Consider the following 21090-nt stretch of genomic DNA (forward strand, 5'->3'; position numbering starts at 1 on the left):
CTTCTGTTACCCACTGTAATTGGCCTCCTCATGTCTTACTCTATATTAGGAATCATTTTGGTCCAAATCAGATGTTAAGTATTATATTTATTTACGATTATATGAATCCAATGAATTAAAATGGCCAATTTGGGTGCAATCAATTAGCTTAATTTCTCAGTGATAAAATTACATTTAATCAAAATATTGTTTCAGAAACGCTAATCTTATCTAACTACAGAAATCTGAGAAGGTGGATGTCAAAATCCTCTGTAAATAAATCAATATGTCTAGGAAAAAGGAGAAATCTCCCCCAACTCTCTTTCTCTGGTTTCTCTCGTTTCTCTCGTGTATTTCTGAGTGTATCATATAGGTGCGCGCACACACACACACACACACACACACACACACACACACACACACACACACACACACACACACACACTTGCTACAGTATGACCTGCTAGTGGCCTGTGACAGTTTGATAGCCTTGTTCGTATGAACAGGGATACTCTGTATTCAGCTCGCCTGCAGTTCACTCTCCTCCTGTCTCCGATTCTAGCCTTCTCTTGTGCTTCTCTGCCTCACAAAACCAGGAGACACAGTCTAGTCCATTCTTGGTGCCAGGGCATGCCTGAGGCAGGCAGGGAGAGAGAGAGAGGAGAGAGAGAGAGACCGAGCGAAGGAAACAGGGAAACATGAGAGATAGCAACAGCCTACTGTTACAAATAGCCAAACTCCAGATGTAATAAGGAAACTGTAGCAATAACTGTCACTTATACTTATCTCTCATACCCATCTATTCATCTCTCTCTCCAGTCATAAACAACCCAGGGCAAGTGTGTCTCCTGCCAACCAACCTGCCGTCCAACTGGGGCTTATCTATCTGGCCTATTTGGAGTAGAGTGGCTGGCCCTGAACTTGATCTAACTCCATCTCTAGTCTCTACCATGGCCAGCGGCTAACCTAGCTTATGCTGTATGTGTTGTCGCAGGCAGCCACTTAGTGTACAAGCAGCAGTTGGCCTTCAGGATCTCCACGCTAATGGACTAGAGCCTCAAAGGGAAAGGCAGAGACATGGAGAGGTAGGAGAGAGCAAGAGCGATGATATCCAAGGGAAAATCCACACTTTGTACCCTGGGGCTTGGTGACAATCATAGGCCGTTGACTAGCCTAAGTCTTAGAGGTGTGTGTGTGTGTGTGTGTGTGTGTGTGTGTGTGTGTGTGTGTGTGTGTGTGTGCATATGAGAGAGCGCAAAACAATAAAAGACAAAACACTTCCATTGTAGTGCCAACTGGATCAAAGTGGCTTAGGAACACCCTCAATTGTGATCAATGTCACACATTCACAACCCATTCAACCAGAACGAGTGCAAGCAAATATTGATTGAAGCATACAATGTTTTTAATTGAAAGAGGAAAAATCCTTTGCGATGGGTTGTTGAATGAGACTCCCAAGGGCAGTAAGAAGCTGTCTCACACGAACACTGGCTGACTAGGTGGGTGGGTGGCTGTTGGAGTGAGTAATTCTGAAAGTGCTAGCGGGGGTGTGTGTTTTATGATTAATGACTCATGGTGTAATTGTAACAACATACAGGAACTCAAGTCCTTAAGTTCACCTGACCTAGAATTCCTCACAATCAAATACCGACCGTATTATCTCCCAAGAGAATTCTCTTCCGTTATTGTCACAGCTGTGTATAACCCACCTCAGGCCGATACCACAACGGCCCTCAAGGAACTTCACTGGACTCTATGCAAACTGGAAACCATATATCCTGAGGCTGCATTTATTGTAGCTGGGGACTTGAACAAAGCTAATTTGAGAACAAGGCTACCTAAATTCTATCAGCATATCATCTGTAGCACTCGCGCAGGCAAAATGCTGTACCACTGTTACTCTAACTTCCGCAATGCATACAAGGCCCTCCCCTGCTCTCCTTTTGGCAAATCTGACCACAGCTCTATTTTGCTCCTCCGCTACTATAGGCAGAGACTCAAATAGGAAGCACCCGTGCTAAGGACTAGTCAATGCTGGTCTGACCAATCGAATCCACGCTTCAAGATTGTTTTGATCACGCAGACTGGGATATGTTCCAGGTAGCCTCAGGGAATCATATTGACGTATACACTAATTCAGTGAGTGAGTTTATAGGAAATGTTATACCCACTTTGACTATTAAAACCTACCTTAACCAGAGACCGAGGATAGATGCGCAAAACTGAAAGGGCGTACCACCGCATTTAACCATGGAAAGGCAACTGGCAATATGGCCGATACAAACAGTGTAGTTATTCCCTCCGCAAGGCAATCAAGCAAACACAATGTGAGTAGAGAGACAAAGTGGAGTCGCAAGTCAACGGCTCAGACACGAGACGTATGTGGCAGGGCCTTCAGACAATCACGGACTACAAAAGGAAAACCAGCCACATCACGGACAGCGACATCTTGCTTCCAGACAAACTAAACACCTTCTTTGCCCGCTTTGAGGATAATACAGTGCCACCGACGCGGTCCACTACCAAGGACTGTGGGCTCTCCTTCTCCGTGGCCGACGTGAGAAAGGCATTTAAACGTGTTAACCCTCGCAAGGCTGCCGGCCCAGACAGCATCCTTAGCCAGGTCCTCAGAGCATGCACAAACCAGCTGGCTGGTGTGTTTACAGACATATTCAATCTGTCCCTATCCCAGTCTGTTGTCCCCACATGCTTCAAGATGGCCACCATTGTTCCTGTATCCAAGAATGCAAAAGGTAACTGAACTAAATTACTATTGCCCAGCAGCACTCACTTCTGTCATCATGAAGTGCTTTGAGAGACTAGTCAAGGTTCATATCACCTCCAACTTACCGGTCACCCTAGACCCACTTCAATTTGCTTACCGCCCCAATAGGTCCATATACTATGTGATCGCCATCACACTGCCCTCTCCCATCTGGACAAGAGGAATACCTATGCAGAATGCTGTTCATCAACTACAGCTCAGCATTCAACACCATAGTAGCCTCCAAGCTCATCATTAAGCTTGAAGCCCTGGGTCTCAACCCCCCCTGTGCAATTGGGTCCTGGACTTCCTAACAGGCCGCACCGAGGCGGTGAAGGTAGGAAACAACATCTCCACTTCGCTGATCCTCAACACTAGGGCCCCACAGGGGTGCGTGCTCAGCCCCCTCCTGTACTCCCTGTTCACCCATGACTGCGTGGCATGTACGACTCAAACTCAATCATCATATTTGCAGACAACAGTAGTAGGCTTGATTACCAACAACGACGAGACAGTCTACAGGGAGGAGAGGGTACTATGATATGGAATGATTAAGGTCATACCAACACCTATTAGGTGTTCCTATAGTTTTGTACAGTAAGTGTTTTATATACATGTGTATATATATTTATTTTCCAGTCTCTGACATTGCTTGTTCTGATATTTCTTAATTTCATTTTTTGGGATCTATTTGCTTGCTAACAAGGTAGAACAGTCTAACTTATGAATACACCCTCCTGTCCATCTTCAACTGTTTGAACAACACGGCCTGTTCACTTTGTATAGATGTTGAAATTAAGTGACCTACCTGGATAAGAAGATGCTTAATTCTCAGAACAAAAACAAATAGCCAATTCCTCATATGGAAGCGTATTTTTCTGCTCATTGCACATTTATATAACACAGACTAGACAGCTAGCACATAAGTCTGTGGCTAAAATGCTGCTAGCGGTAAGTACATTGTAGTGCAGACCTCTAGTACGTGGTACCGCAATACCGTGCGCGGCAGAAACTGAGCCTTAATTTTCCACAATCATGGTTATTGACACTCTCGCTTTAGTAGGATCAGCCCTGTTCTAAGTTTTTGGAGTTGATACATAAAAAGGGTATTGTTAGACAAGTTAACTTCTCCTCTATTACAGTAAAATAATGTCTTAATGTGTTTCGGTGTCCATATCACCGATTCTGTTGGACCAAACCTCAAATAGCAAGTTGAAACTGCTTGTTGTGAGAGAAGAAGAAGTGAACTTTCGTCAATGTTGTTGTGTGTCAGGGGGAGGAGTTTGGTATCGGTGTATGAGTGGGAAGGTGCACAGTTCGCACAGCACAGAAGTAGACGAGAACAAAAATAATTAAACAATCATAAAAACACAAACTTAATTCTTGTGATTGGTTCATTGCGCCAAATTAACCTAATGACCCTTAAGAAAAAAGTTTGCAGTAAGAGTGCAGTGTAACTGCAGTATGCAGCAAATACTGGGTCCAAAATAACACTGTTTTTATTACTGCAGTAATTTTTGCAGTATAACTGCAGTTATACTGCAAAATTACTGCATCCAAAATACCAGTCGACTCAACTGCAGTTACTGCAGTTTCAAAACGGCAATCTTTTTTTGTAAGGGATTGCCCAGCCCTAGTCCTAAGAGCAGCTGGGTCTTTACTCTCTCTCCAAAACCCTGGCAACTTGCCAAAGGCCACACTCAGTGGCTAATTGGAAAATAAATGTTCAAAGAAAATAATTGAATGAATCTTCTTCTGTGAATGTGACTGTGTGTTTTTTCAATTTTATCCATTTAAAAGGCCAGGGTATGTGATTATAATGAGATGGGTTCCAATGTTCTCTTAATTCAGAGGTTGTTTTTTTTTACATGAGCTGTGGAGAACAAAGCAGTGCATTAGGCCTAGAGGCAAAAACAAAACAAGTGTAACAACAACAAGCCTAATTAACACCCAGATACTGCCACACTTTTTATTTTAGGCAAAATATGAATCCCTATGCTTCCAAGGCTAACTCCTAAACAAATCTCTAAAAATATGTGAAAAACTATAACTAGCTTTACATCCCCGTCTTCCCTGTCCAGATAGACACCCTGGTGAACAGCTGGCCAGGGGACAGCAGCCAGCCTGGTTGTGCCTCGTCAATACTGGATGTCTCTGCTCTGCTCCAGAGCCCTGTGACTGGCATCTGACATTTTGTAGAGAATGGAGCAGAGGACCGCGTCAGTGTCGATCTTTGTCTACTCTATAGAAAATCAATTGGAGGAGTGTAGGAGGGCAGCGACAGGCAAGAGAATTGACGGATTTGGGGCACTTCTGGAAAAAGTATCAATAAAATCGCTCTTCTAAATTATCTTGAAAGGATTGGCATGATGACAACAAGTGCACAACAGAAGTAAGAATTCTCAGACAAAGGCTTGTTAAGTAAGGACAGTAAAGTAGGACCCAAACTAAAACTTAATAGCAAGTCACCATTAAGTCGTTCTACTACAGCTAGTAGTGATGTCATTTCTATGACTGATCAAAAATATTTTTCTCGTGCTCTCTTTGGTCTCTCTGCAACAGACATATAGTGAGCAATATGTTTGGAACATCAAATTGCAAGCAGTATCGAATCGCAATACATATAGAATCAAATCAAATGTTATTAGTGAAGACTAACAGTGAAATTCTTACTTACGGGGGCCCTTTCCAACAAACCAGAGAGAGCGAAAATAGAGATATAATAGACAAGTAATAACATGTAATAATAAATACACAATGAGCAATGACAACTTGGCTATATAGACAGCATACCAGTACCGAGTCCATGTGCCGGGGTACGAGGTACATATGTACAGTTGAAGTCGGAACTTTACATACACCTAGGTTGGAGTCATTAAAACTCATTTTTCAACCACTCCACACATTTCTTGATAACAAACTATAGTTTTGACAAGTCTGTTAGGACATCTACTTTGTGCATGACACAAGTCATTTTTCCAACAATTGCTTACAGATAGTGAATTATAAGTGAAATAATCTTTCACAATTCCAGTGAGTCAGAAGTTTACATACACTAAGTTGACTGTGCCTTACAACAGCTTGGAAAATTCCAGAAAATGATATCATGGCTTTAGAAGCTTCTGATAGGCTGATTGACATCATTTGAGTCAATTGGAGGTGTACCTGTGGATGTATTTCAAGGCCTACCGTCAAACTCAGTGCCTCTTTGCTTGACATCATGGGAAAATCAAAAGAAATCAGCCAAGACCTCAGAAAAAAAAATTGTAGACCTCCAAAATGTCTGGTTCATTCTTGGAAGCAATTTCCAAACGCCTGAAGGTACCACGTTCATCTGTACAAACAATAGTACGCAAGTATAAACACCATGGGACCACCCAGTCGTCATTACCGCTCAGGAAGGAGACGTGTTTTGTCTCCTAGAGATGAACGTACTTCGGTGCGAAAAGTGCAAATCAATCCCAGAACAACAGCAAAGGTCCTTGTGAAGATGCTGGAGGAAACCGGTACAAAAGTATCTATATCCACAGTAAAACAAGTCCTATATCAACATAACTTGAAAGGCTGCTCAGCAAGGAAGAAGCCACTACAAAAACCCAGACTATGGTTTGCAACTGCACATGGGGACAAAAATCATACTTCTTCAGAGAAATGTCCTCTGGTCTGATGAAACAAAAATAGAACTGTTCGGCCATAATGACCATAATTATGTTTAGAGAAAAAGGGGTAGCTTGCAAGCCGAAGACACTACAGAGGGTAGTGCGTACGGCCCAGTACATCACAGGGGCTAACCTGCCTGCCATCCAGGACCTCTACACCAGGCAGTGTCAGAGGAAGGCCCTAAAAATTGTCAAAGACCCCAGCCACCCTAGTCATAGACTGTTCTCTCTACTACCGCATGGCAAGCAGTACCGGAGTGCCAAGTCTAGGACAAAAAGGCTTCTCAGAACCCCCCAACCCCTCTTTTTACGCTGCTGCTACTCTCTGTTTATCATATATGCATAGTCACTTTAACTATACATTTATGTACATACTACCTCAATTGGGCCGACCAACCAGTACTCCCGCAAAATGGCTAACCGGGCTGTCTGCATTGTGTCCCGTCACCCACCAACCCCTCTTTTACGCTACTGCTACTCTCTGTTCATCATATATGCATAGTCACTTTAACCATATCTACATACTACCTCAATCAGCCTGACTAACCGGTGTCTGTATGTAGCCTCGATACTTTTACAGCCTTGCTACTGTATATAGCCTGTCTTTTTATTTCTTTACTTACCTATTGTTCATCTAATACCTTTTTTGTACTATTGGTTAGAGCCTGTAAGTAAGCATTTCACTGTAAGGTCTACACCTGTTGTATTCGGTGCACGTAACAAATAAACTTTGATTCGATTTGTCTGTGAACTACTGACCCACTGGGAATGTGATGAAAGAAATAAAAGCTGAAAGAAATACTTCTCTCTACTATTATTCTGACACTTTACATTCTTAAAATAAAGTGGTGATCCTAACTGACCTAAGACAGGGCATTTTTATTAGGATTAAATATCAGGAATTGTGAAAAACTGAGTTTAAATGTATTTGGCTAAGGTGTAGGTACCACCCACCACTGCGACCTGTATGCTCTCGTTGGCTGGCCCTCGCTACATGTTCGTCGCCAGACCCACTGGCTCCAGGTCATCCACAAGTCCATGCTAGGTAAAGCTCCGCCTTATCTCAGTTCACGATGGCAACACCCACCCGTAGCACGCGCTCCAGCAGGTGTATCTCACTGATCATCCCTAAAGCCAAAACTTAATTTGGCCACCTTTCCTTCCAGTTCTCTACTGGAACGAATTGCAGAAATCTCTGAAGTTGGAGACTTTTATCTCCCTCACCAACTTTAAACATCTGCTATCTGAGCAGCTAACCGATTGCTGCAACTGTACATAGTCCATCCGTATATAGCCCACCCAATTTACCTACCTTATCCCCATACTGTTTTTATTTACTTTTCTGCTCTTTTGCACACCAGTATCTCTACCTGCACATGTTCATCTGATCATTTATCACTCCAGTGTTAATCTGCTAAATTGTAATTATTCACTCCTATGGCCTATTTATAGCCTACCTCCTCATGCCTTTTGCACACAATGTATATATATATTATTTTTTTCTACTATGTTATTGACTTGTTTATTGTTTATTGTTTACTCCATGTGTAACTCTGTGTTGTTGTCTGTTCACACTGCTATGCTTTATCTTGGCCAGGTCGCAGTTGCAAATGAGAACTTGTTCTCAACTAGCCTACCTGGTTAAATAAAATAAAATAAAAATTTAAACTTCAGACTTCAACTGTACATACAGTGCCTTCAGAAAGTATTCACACCCCTTGACTTGTTACACATTTTGTTGTTACAGACTCATTTTGAAATGGATTAAATTAAGATTGTTTTGTCACCGGTTTATACACACTACCCTACAATGTCAAAGTGGAATTATGTTTTTTGAAATTGTAAAAAATTCAATTAAATATTTAAAGCTGAAATATCTTGAGTCAATAAGAATTCAAACCCTTTGTTATGGCAAGCCTAAATAAGTTCAGAAGTAAACATTTGCTGCCTAAATAAGTTCAGAAGTAAACATTTGCCTAACAAGTCACATAAGTTCCATGGACTCACTCTGTGTGCAATAATAGTTTAACTTGATTTTTGAATGACAACCTCAACTCTGTACCCCATACATACAGATGGTCCCTCAGTCAATGTTAAGGTCCCTCAGTCAAGCAGTGAATTTCAAACAGATTCAACAACAAAGACCAGGGAGGTTTTCCAATACCTCACAAAGAACATATTGGTAGGTAAGTAAAAATAAAAAAGCAGACATTGAATATCCCTTTAAGCATGGTGAAGTTATTAATTACACTTTGGATGGTGTCTCAATACACCCAGTCACTACAAAGATACAGGCGTCCTTCCCAACTCAGTTGCCGGGGATGAAGGAAACCGCTCAGGAATTTCGCTATGAGGCCAATGGTGATTTTAAACGTAGAGTTTAATTTCTGTGGATGTTAACCTGTTTAAGGAATTGTGAGAATGTCAATACATATCGGGGACCTAAGTATAGTGATAATATCGCATCTTTAGGTCCCTGGCAGTTCTAGCACTGAATGGACTAGTGTGCTCTGCTCACACCCTCAAACAACCCTCCCAGTCATAGAGCTATGAAGGGGAAATAACAAGGCCTATAGCCTTCTATTGATTAGACCTATATTGTTATTCATGTGAGAGCGCTCTGACCCTGCCCATTGACCTTCCAGCAGTAGAGACTTGAGATGAGACCCATATTAGCCTACTCACTGCACACATACTCCATTGCATAGACACTCAGGAAGAAAATATTCAGACCGTTAGACCTGAATTGTCTTCATCGTCATTACCACCATAACTAGTCACCACCACCATAATCATCAAAACTAGCATCACCAGCATTATTGTCATCCTGATTATTGTATAAGTGGGATACTACCGCCTACTGTTCAGGCCATTTTGGCAATGTAAACACAAGTTAGTCTTGCTATTAAAGCCTGTTGTTGGATTCGAGAGATGAGAACCAGACACAAGAGGTATTGATTGAGCTGGGCAACTGCAACACAGTAGGCCGATACAATAGTATTGCAGACATACTGTACTCACAGGCAATGTAGGCGATCAAAGCGAGGGCGACCAGTAGCTTCATCATCCTTCTGTTTAGTCCTGAGATCACCCAGATGATCCGCTTCATCATCTGCTCAATGCAACATCGAACCCGGAAGCACGCGAGGCTCCGGTTTATAACATTTCAGAACTATGGACGCGCGCTCCTTCTAGATTAAGACTTGTTTTGAATATCTAATATATATCCTGCTAAAGGAACACCTTTTAGCTAGTATATTACAAGCAAGAATTAGGCACCTACGACTGGACAGAGGTTCATACGTGGCTACCTCCTGTCCTGTAAAAGCACAGCTAATTGTTAGCTAGTTAGCTTAGTATGCTACATTAAACTCACTGCCACTTGTGGCTAATCTACTCTCTGGGTCGTAGTACGACTTTCATTATCAGTGCCGCAAACCCTCGCCTGCTTTCAATTCAAAATGTACTTAATACACACAGTAGATTTCTGTACAACCACTGAATATTAGCTAGCTAGCTAGCTATCTGCCTGGTCACACACAACATTAGCAATTTCTTGATGAGCGAGACCTGCTATCTTTCATTACCATTACTTCCGCAAAGTTTTCTAAAACATAACCTTATAATCAAAACAAGTTAGGAAGAAATATAATATCTTCCTAATGTTTAACTTATCCGGATAAAATTGTGCGAAATGCAGAGTTTATTCCCCTACTTGGCCGATAGCTGTCCAGGGTGATCGAGTATTCCTGACCTTGATTGAGCAGCCTGCCGCGATAGCACATATTCAACATTTGATTTTGTAAGTGAAGACGTGGCATTTTTTGCATTTATTTGCGTACATACATATCTTGGAATGATATTGTACATATACAATATTCCCACCCAAAAGTTACAACTGCTCTATTTAAAAAACAAATCGCGATAGTGTATGATGAACTTTAACCTTAGGTGTTAATCACGCAGAGAATGTCGATTACAGAATCATTCACCGCATGCACAGTGGCTCATTCATAAACCTATGCACAGTTGAGTAATTGTCCACACCCATTCAAGGAGCTTCTCTGTTCCACGCGTCATTATAAAATATATTTTCTTTCCCCTGTCTATACTGGTAAGCGTCTTACGCTGGTCCTAGTACCCCTGGTTGGGACCAACTGCTTTAGTTCATGGTGGCTGCTTTTTTAAAGGAGACATTACTGTCTGGTGGTGATGTGGATGTGTGTTCTCTGTGGAAAGTGATCCAGCTTTAACACTGGGTCTATTGCAATGAACATAAAAAAGAAAAGGAACTAGCTATGAAGTCAAGACATTGAATAGATCTTCAGCAAAGCAGAATGAGATTAAGTGTTTTCTGAATATCACTTCTACACAGAGAGAGGTTGTGTTTATATAACCTTCATATCTATTACATTTATATTTGCAGAATAACACTTAATGAATGATCCGTGGTTCGATTATTTCAACAGATAAAAAATTAAATCTATCTATGATTAAGCCATTTTATTTCCTACAGTGATATTTTCAACTCCAGAGTTATAGTTACAGTGCATTCGGAAAGTATTCAGATCCCTTCACCTTTTCCACATTTTGTTACATTACAGCCTTATTCTAAAATGGATTATATATTTTTTTCCCCCATCAGTCTACACACAATACTTCATAATGACAAAGCAAAAATAGTTTTTTTTAAATTTGTGCAAATGTATAATTATTATTATTTTTACTGAAATATTACATCTACATAAGTATTCAGACCCTTTACTTAGTACTTTGTTAATGCACCTTTGGCAGAAATTACAGCCTTGAGTCTTCTTAGGTATTATGCTGAAAGCTTAGCACACCTGTATTTGGGGAGTTTCTCCCATTCTTCTCTGCAGATCCTCTCAAGCTCTGTCAGGTTGGACGGAGAGCGTTGCTGAACAGCTATTTTCAGGTCTCTCCAGAGATGTTAGTTCGGGTCCAAATTCAGGCTCTGGCTGGGCAACTTAAGGACATTCAGTCACTTGTCCCAAAGCCACTCCTGCGTTGTCTTGGCTGTGTGCTTAAGGTCGTTGTCCTGTTGGAAGGCGAACCGTCGCCCCAGTCTGAGGTCCTGAGAGCAGTTTTTCATCAAGTATCTCCGTTCTTTGCTCCAGTCATCTTTCCTGACTGGTCTCCTAGTCCATGCCGCTGAAAAACATCCTAATAGCATGATGCCGCCATGACCGTGCTTCACAGTAGGTAGGGATGGTGACAGGTTTCCTCCAGACGTGGCACTTGGCATTCAGGTCAAAGAGTTCAATTTTGGTTTCCTCAGACCAGAGAATCTTGTTTCTCATGATCTGAGAGTCTTTAGATGTCTTTTGGCAAACTCCAAGTGGGCTGTCATGTGCCTTTTACTGAGTATTGGCTTCCATCTGGCCACTACCATAAAGGCCTAATTGATGGAGTGCTGCAGAGATGGTTGTCTTTCTGGAAGGTTCTCCCATCTCCACAGAGAAACTCTCGATTCTGTCAGAGTGACCATCGGGTTCTCTGTCACCCCACTGACCAAGGCCCTTCTCCCCCAATTGCTCAGTTTGGCCAGGCAGCCAGCTCTAGGAAGCGTCTTAGTGGTTCCAAACTTCTTCCATTTAAGAATTATGGCGGCCACTGTGTTCTGAAGACCTTCAATGCTGCAGAAATGTTTTGGTACCCTTCCCCACATCTCTACCTCGACAAAATCCTTTCTCGGATCTCTACAGACAATTCCTTCGACCTCATGGCTTGGATTTTGCTCTGACATGCACTGTCAACTGTGGGACCTTATATAGACAGGTGTGTGTCTTTCCAAATCAATGTCACGCCCTGACCATAGAGAGCTCTTGTTTCTCTATGGTGTAGTAGGTCAGGGCATGACTAGGGGGTATTCTAGTTTATAATTTCTATGTTGTGTTCTAGTTTATATTTTCTATGTTGGTGTTTTGTATGATTCCCAATTGGAGGCAGCTGGTAATTGTTGTCTCTAATTGGGGATCATATTTAAGTAGCTATTTTTCCCACCTGTGTTTGTGGGATATTGTTTTGTGTTTGTGCATGTGCACCATGAAGTCATATTTAGTTGTTCGTTTATTGATATATTTTGTTGTGTCTAAGTTTCTCTTTGAATTAAATATGTGGAACTCAACATCCGCTGCGCCTTGGTCCCGTTCTTACGACAGCCGTGACAATCATGTCCAATCAATTGAATTTGCCACAGGTGGACTCTAATCAAGTTGTAGAAACAGCTCAAGGATGATCAATGGAAACAGGATCCACCTGAGCTCATTTTCAAGTCTCATAGCAAAGTGTCTGAATACTTATGTAAATAAGGTATTTCTGTTTTTTTATTTAATATATTTGCAAAAAATTCTAAAACACGTTATGGAGTATTTTATGTAGATTGCTGAAATGTTTTATTTATTTAATACATTTTAGAATAAGGCTGTAATGGAACAAAAAGTGCAAAAAAGTCAAGCGGTCTGAGTACTTTCCGAAGGCACTGTATATATTTTGTTTATATTCCTGACTGACTAACATTGCCCTGATCTTGGTCACTCTGATATTTCTTGTCACGCCCTGACCATAGTTTGCTTTGTATGTTTCTATGTTTTGTCTGGTCAAGGTGTGATCTGAGTGGGCATTCTATGTTGGATGTCTAGTTTGTCTGTTTCTGTGTTTGGCCTGATATGGTTCTCAATCAGAGGCAGGTGTTAGTCGTTGTCTCTGATTTTGAACCATATTTAGGTAGCATGTTTTGTCATTGTGGGTTGTGGGTGATTGTCTATGTTAGTTGCTTGTGTCAGCACAGTTCTTATTATATATTCACGGTCGTTATTCGTTTATTGTTTTGTATAGTTTGTTCAAGTGTTCTCTGTTCATTAAATTCACGATGAGCACATACCACGCTGCATTTTGGTCCTCCGATCCTTCCAACTACTCCTCCTCAGACGAGGACTACGACGATCGTGACAGAATCACCCACCCCCCAAGGACCAAGCGGCGTGGTAACGGGCAGCAGCAGCAGCGGCCAGCATCACAAGACTCCCCAAAGTGGGAGGAGATTTTGGACGGCAAAGGACCCTGGGAGCAGCCAGGGGAATATTGCCGCCCCAAAGTAGAGCTGGAGGCAGCGAAAGCAGAGAGGCGGCATTACGAGGAGCTAGCATGGCAGCGCGGCTGGAAGCCCGAGAGGCAGCCCCAAAAATGTATTGGGGGGGGCACAGGGAGAGTGTGGCAGAGTCAGGAGTCAGACCTGAGCCAACTCCCCCTGTTTACCGTAAGGAGCCAAGGAGGGAACCAGAGCCGGTCAGGGCGGTGTTGGAGGTGAGCGAAGCAGAGACAGTGAAGGAGTTAATGGGGAGATTGGAGGAGAGAGTTATGAGGGAGGTGCTGTGTTGGTGCATCAGGCACGACATCCGTCCAACGGAGCATGTCGGGGATTTAATGTCACCTGGGTCAGCTCTCCATACTCATCCTGAGGTGCATGCTAGTCGTCTGGTGAAGACTGTGCCAGCCTCACGCACCAGGCCTCCTGTGCACCTCCCTAGCCCTGCACGTCCTGTGCCAGCTCAGCGCTACAGCGCTCCTAGCCGTGCTAACCGTGGCGGGCGTTGTACTGGTCAGGCACCGTGTTATGCGGTGTCCCCAGTACGCGTGCTTAGCCCGGTGCACTACATCCCAGTTCCCCGCATCTGCCGGGCTAGGGTGAAGATGCAGCCACTGCGGATGGTGCCAGCCCTGCTCTCAAGATCTCCAGTGCGCCTTCACGGTCCGGTCTATCCAGTGCCACCTCCACGCACCAGCCCTCCGGTGGCAGCCCCCCGCACCAGGCTGTCTCTCCGTTTTTTGCCTACAGGTGCTCCCGTCTGTCCTGCGCTGCCAGAGTCTCCCGTCTGTCCTGAGCCGCCAGAGTCTCCCGTCTGTCCTGAGCCGCCAGAGTCTCCCGTCTGTCCTGAGCCGCCAGAGTCTCCCGTCTGTCCTGAGCCGCCAGAGCCGCCAGTCAGCCAGGAGCCGCCACAGCCGCCAGTCAGTCAGGAGCCGCCAGAGCAGGAGCTACCTCTCAGTCCTGAGCTACCCCTCAGTCCTGAGCTACCCCTCAGTCCTGAGCTACCTCTCAGTCCTGAGCTACCTCTCAGTCCTGAGGTACCCCTCAGTCCAGAAGCGTCCTTCAGTCCAGAGCTGCCCCTCAGTCCAGTGGGGCCCTTTAGCAGGGTTGCCAGTCCTAGGTCGGCGGCGAGGGTCGCTGCTCAAAGGACGCTACTAAGGTGGACTAAGACTATGGTGGAGTGGGGGCCACGTCCAGCGCCAGAGCCGTCACAGCGGACAGATGCCCACCCAGACCCTCCCCTATAGGTTCAGGTTTTGCCGCCGGAGTCCACACCTTGGGGGGGGTTCTCTGTTCATTAAATTCACAATGAGCACATACCACGCTGCATTTTGGTCCTCCGATCCTTCCAACCACTCCTCCTCAGACGAGGAGGACGACGATCGTGACATTTCTTCATTTCTTGGGAGTTTTTTTTTAAATTTTTGGATTATATGTGTATTGTTATTGTTTATATACTGCACTGTTTGTGCTTGAAACATAATCATTTCGCTGCACTTGCGATCTTCAATTCTGTGTACGTGAATAATCAACTTTAATTTGATTTAATCCATTGCTGAAGAACATTATTTGTGCAGGGCTCCCTTGTAAAATATACCTTGGTCTTAAAGGTACTCCACGCTGATAGGATGAAGGTCAAATAAAGTATTTTGAAAATGTTTTTGTCCATAAGTATCATTTGCAATGCCTTATCACATTAGCCTTATGTGGGCCAATATATTGAGTGCGGTTTTATACATGCATGATATTGCCTGCCTATGGCAGCAGTGGGAAGTCCATTTCAGCCCTGCTCTGACTGCTACCTCATTCTCCTACCTTTCTCTGTCCTGGGTTTACCCTCTGGGGATTAAGAGACAGAGTAGGAATGAGTGTTGAGTAAGAGTTGTCTTCGTCTTCAACATTGTTTGGTGAAGAGCAGAGAAGGGCACTTGTGGAGGACCGGTGGTGAAGAACATTCAGTGAAACAGGCTAACGAGATCATTAGCGACGGAGACATGGAACGCTGGTGAACTTCAGAGTCCATGCTGTATTCAACCCTCCTCATTGTGTTGTGACCATCCATCAGGAGGGGCCAGAATTGTGTCTGGAGAGCCATTGTATTAATCCCTTAACAAACGTAGAACATCAATTATGCTTCAACATATCAACTCATCGTAATCTTAGTTGTATCAGGTGTGTTTGTGCTGGGTTGGAAGAAAACCTTACACCCACTGCGTTTTCTAGTGTGATATTTTCCAATGTGAAAATGTTCTAATGCAACATCATAGAAAGAATCGCTCACAAATAGTTAATACACGCAAGCACGCACGCACACACAATAACACTCGCATGACTGTATTCATCTTCACCTTGAAACCAGGCCAGCCATAATATAAAATAAACTCTAGAACTGAACATAAGGACTCTCATCTAAAATGTAATTACACTGTAAGAGAAGTAAGAAGTCTCAGCAATGGGTACATCAAGTACTGCTCCAGCACCCCTGAAACCCAGGTGTAATAAGCAAGCTGCTGCTGTCGCATTTCTCTCAGATGTGTCATTTACAAACCACACATGTTGAGCCTTTGTACAGAACATGCCCTAAACTACTGAGAATAAAAATCTATTCACTAAATTATGATCCAGGTTGCTTTATTGAGAGGTAATGCATTACCAGTTAGGTAGCTGGCTTTTTCTATATATGAATCAAGCAGCCCACCTTCATCACACACACTTCACATTTGCAGACATTTGTTGTGACAGTTTTGGCAGGTCAGGAGGGGAAGCAAATGATGTCAGTCTCTTTTCAAAGTCATGGATTGTGTGGTAAGATTGTCACTTGACTGGTGGTAGTTAAAAACACACATAAACACGTCACCTACACTGACTTGCATTGATGTGAAATGCATATGTTTAATCTCAAACACACACACACACACACACACACACACACACACACACACACACACACACACACACACACACACACACACACACACACACACACACACACACACGCCTATTTACTCCCATTTATTTCCCGGCTTCTGCTCGGCTTCCCGCTGCGAGGCAGGTGTTTGATTTAATTTGTTTTCGCGAAGATTCCCTCTGTCTCTATTTATAATGTTTACACACCTCCAATAAACCTGAATTATTCCATTTGATTTGCAGGGAAACTATTGTACCCTAATATCATCAGAAATGTATCACGAATCCAATCTCTATTAACAAGAATACTCCAACGCACATCTGGAACCCGGTAACATGGAATTCTGCTGCTAACAGCTTCCTTTTTTTCTCATCTTGTTCACAAGTCGCCAGCAGACCAGCAAATAAGCGTGAAGCTCCTTGGAATCGTCCCAAGACACTTCCTTGGAGTGTTTACAAGCAAATAATCAACAAAACAACTTTTAGAACTTTGAACGATGTCCTTAAGTGTACAGCAGAAACCAGGTTTCCATCCAACTTTGTGTTATGCGAGTACGGTAGGCCTACATGTCGGATAACAAATGTCACGACAGGCTTAATGGAAACAGTAGATTTGTCTATAAACTTTCCAAATGTCTACAAAACAAAATACGCAAGACAAGGTGGGATTTTCTTGTGTCGGTAAAATGTATTATGTGAGAAATTGCAGTGGAAACGCCTTTATGGGCAAATATTGATATAATAAACATTATATCAAAGTAAACTTGGAGTCACGCATTGATATTATGTGTGGAAAGCATGCCATTTTTATTAGGCAACAGATTAAATCGTTTATAATGAACTTCACACGGTGATGAGCTTGATGCTCCTTTCCAATAAATATTGAGGGTCTTAATCATGTGACATGATGATTGATGCTTGGCTGCCGTTTGACAAAATTGTCACGATCGTTATAAGGACTAGACCAAAGGACTAGACGTGATCTGGGTTCCACATATTTTTATTACTAAGTGAAACACACAAATAAATAATAAACTCAAACGAAATGTGAAGCTAACATAGTGCTCACAGGCAACCATACAAAGTCAAGATCCCACAAAGCACAAAGGGGAAATGGCTGCCTAAATATGATCCCCAATCAGAGACAACGATAAACAGCTGCCTCTGACTGGGAATCATACCAGGCCAACATAGATATATAAGTACCTAGATGACTCACACCTGACCTAACCAACATAGAGAATAACAGGCTCTCTATGGTCAGGGCGTGACAGTACACCCCCAAAGGTGCGGACTCCGACCGCAAAACCTGACTCAATAGGGGAGGATCTGGGTGGGCATCCCCAATCAGAGACAACAATAAACAGCTGCCTCTGATTGGGAACCATATCAGGCCACCATAGAAATACAATTTCCCTAGATAACCCACCCTAAATCACACCCGACCTAACCAACATAGAGAATAAACAGCTCTCTATGGTCAGGGCATGACACAAATAAAACTAATCTCGCTCTTTTTGTCCTTAATAATCTCATCACGTAGGCTATACCCGAAGTGTGTCTGCGAGCTGTTGGTGTAATTGTATGGTGGAATTGTAAGCCAATTGTATGGAAACCTAGCTAGAGATAGCAACATTTTCTGTCCACTGAAATGCTAAGAAAATACCATATTACAGGCCAAAGACCATATAACAGGCCAAAGTTGTGTGATTTATCTCAAAAGTTTCTGTTTTTAATATGTCCAAGAGAAGGGAGGGTTTAGACCGATTTTAACAAGTAAACAGTGCGACAATGCACTGCAAACAAAATCACACCATGCATTCACAAGCCATAGTTCACACCATTACTGTCACGTTCTGACCTTTATTTCCTTTGTTTTGTCATTATTTAGTATGGTCAGAGCGTGAGTTGGGTGGGCAGTCTATGTTTGTTTTTCTATGTTTTGGGGTATTTCTATGTTTCGGCCTAGTATGGTTCTCAATCAGAGGCAGGTGTCATTAGTTGTCTCTGATTGAGAATCATACTTAGGTAGCCTGGGTTTCACTGTGTGTTTGTGGGTGATTGTTCCTGTCTCTGTGTTTTGCACCAGATAGGGCTGTTTTGGGTTTTCACGGTTCTTGTTTTTGTTAGTTTGTTCATGTGAAGTGATTTATTAAAACATGAATCAAAATAACCACGCTGCGCTTTGGTCCGCCTCTCCATCAATGGAAGAAATCCCTTACAGAATCACCTACCAACCAAGGACCAAGCGGCGTGGTAAACAGAGGCAGCAGCAGCAGGAGAAGCGACAGGAGCAGCAGCAGCAAAGGCAGCAGCAACAGCAACAGAGGCAGCAGCAACAGCAACAGAGCAACAGAGGCAGCAGCAACAGCAACAGCAGCAGCAGCAGGCAGCAGCAGCAGCAGGACCAGCAACAGCAGCAGGAGCAGCAACAGCAGCAGCAGTGGGAGAGGCTGCACTATTTGGATAAATGGACTTGGGAGGAGATCCTTGACGGGAAAGGACCCTGGGCAGAGCCAGGGGAATATTGTCGCCCCAAAGCCGAGCTGGAGGCAGCGAAGGCAGAGAGGCGGCATTATGAGGAGCTAGCACGGCAGAGCGGCTGGAAGCCCGAGAGGCACCCCCAAAAATGTCTTGAGGGGGGGGCACAGGGAGAGTGTGGCAGAGTCAGGAGCCAGACCTGAGCCAACTCCCCCTGTTTACCGTAAGGAGCCATGGATGTTATCGGAGCTGTTGGCGAAGCTGAGGGCTGAGTCTGAGAGGGTCGAGGAGTTATTGGACAGAATGGAGGAGAGTGAACGGATGGGAGATGAGGAGACACTCGAGGAGGTGTTAATAGAATTGGGGGAGTGTGAAGAGAGAGAGCAGTTGATTTGGCGTAGTATGCAAGGCATTCGCCCTGAGGTGTGTGTCCCCAGCCCGGTACAACCAGTGCCGGCACCCCGCACCAGGCTGTCTCTCCTTCCCATCAACACAGGTGTTCCCGCCTGTCCGGCGCTACCAGAGTTTCCCGCCTGTCCGGCGCTGCCAGAGCTCCCGCCCCTCAGTCCAGAGGCGCCAGAGCCCCTCAGTCCAGAGGCGCCAGAGCTTCTCAGTCCAGCACTGCCAGAGCCTTCCTCTCCAGCGCCGTCTGAGCTACCCGTCTGCCCAGAGCCGTCTGAGCTACCCGTCTGCCCAGCGCCGCCAGTCTGCCCAGCGCCGCCAGCGCCGCCAGTCTGCCCAGCGCCGCCAGTCTGCCCAGCGCCGCCAGTCTGCCCAGCGCCGCCAGTCTGCCCAGCGCCGCCAGCGCCGCCAGTCTGTCCAGCGCCGCCAGTCTGTCCAGAGCCGCCAGTCTGCCCAGCGCCGCCAGTGCCGCCAGTCTGCCCAGCGCCGCCAGTCAGCCCAGCGCCACCAGTCTGCCCAGCGCCGCCAGTGCCGCCAGTCTGCCCAGCGCCAGAGCCCCTCAGCCCAGAGCCCCTCAGCCCAGAGCCCCTCAGCCCAGGCCCCTCAGCCCAGAGGCGCCAGAGCCCCTGCCCCTCTGTCCCGAGCTTCCGCCCCTCTGTCCCGAGCTTCCGCCCCTCTGTCCAGTGGGGTCATTGAGAGGGGTGGCCATGGTTAGAAAGCCTCAGAGGAGGACAATAAAGCGGACTAAGACAATGGTGAAGTGGGGTCCGCGTCCCGCGCCAGAGCCGCCACCGCGGACAGACGCCCACCCAGACCCTCCCCTATAGGTTAAGGTTTTGCGGCCGGAGTCCGCACCTTTGTTTTGTCATTATTTAGTATGGGCAGGGCGTGAATTGGGTGGGCAGTCTATGTTTGTTTTTCTATGTTTTGGGGTATTTCTATGTTTCGGCCTAGTATGGTTCTCAATCAGAGGCAGGTGTCATTAGTTGTCTCTGATTGAGAATCATACTTAGGTAGCCTGGGATTCACTGTGGGATTGTTCCTGTCTCTGTGTTTTGCACCAGATAGGGCTGTTTTCACGGTTCTTGTTTTTGTTTGTTCATGTGAAGTGATTTATTAAAACATGAATCAAAATAACCACGCTGCGCTTTGGTCCGCCTCTCCGTCAATGGAAGAAATCCCTTACAATTACATTGTTTATCAGAGTGTGTGTGTGCTTGTGTGTTTATCTGAACTGTCTTTCTCATTATTATGACACAACAGGAAGCTCTTTAGGTGATGTGCAGTGAAATATGAATGAGTGGGAATTAGCCTTCTGAGACATCATACACACATAGACACAAACACCCCTACACACAGAAACATAAACACACATACTCCCACAGTAGACTTGATCTGAAACTCAAGCTACCAGTGTTTATCATAACTAGACCAAAACACACAAAAGATGTGACCTGAAACTCAATCGTGGTTGTTGTTTACAGAAAAACACCTTTACTGCAGGAACGATGGGAGTGGAATGGCATCTGATGTCGGAGCAGAGCGGCAGAGAATGATAAGGATTCAGAACACCGCCTGCTCGCTCATGGGAAATACTCCATCTGATTGGTAATAAGAAAACAGTTTGTCACAGAGCAGAAAACAAATCAGAGAAATGAGGAGCCTCATTTTTATGCCTGTCCTGTCCACCTGTTGAATGGTAGCACAAGAGGAACGATGTATGGTAATGGTGGTGTGTGTGTGTGTGAGAAGCGGTTCCGGGGGTCCGGAACTGTTTGAATCATCCCAGA

General features: G+C 44.5%; 1 protein-coding gene across 2 annotated transcripts in view; it reads right to left on the bottom strand.

Annotated features, from left to right (window-relative positions):
- uxs1 (UDP-glucuronate decarboxylase 1) overlaps nucleotides 1–10206 on the bottom strand; it is a 121403-nt gene extending 111197 nt beyond the window's left edge. Inside the window, exon 1 of one of the 2 annotated variants that reach the window (XR_010462706.1) lies at nucleotides 9424–10206. Coding sequence is in view for 1 of the 2 variants with exons in the window: in XM_029644360.2 (XP_029500220.2) it covers nucleotides 9424–9514 (91 nt within the window). In the remaining variant the exon portion in view is untranslated. The remainder of the gene's footprint in view (nucleotides 1–9423) is intronic. The other variant, XM_029644360.2, reaches the window with a different exon arrangement.
- Between the last annotated feature and the right edge of the window lie 10884 nt (nucleotides 10207–21090).

This window comes from Oncorhynchus nerka, linkage group LG3 (genome assembly GCF_034236695.1).
Source record: "Oncorhynchus nerka isolate Pitt River linkage group LG3, Oner_Uvic_2.0, whole genome shotgun sequence".
Taxonomy (NCBI): domain Eukaryota; kingdom Metazoa; phylum Chordata; class Actinopteri; order Salmoniformes; family Salmonidae; genus Oncorhynchus; species Oncorhynchus nerka.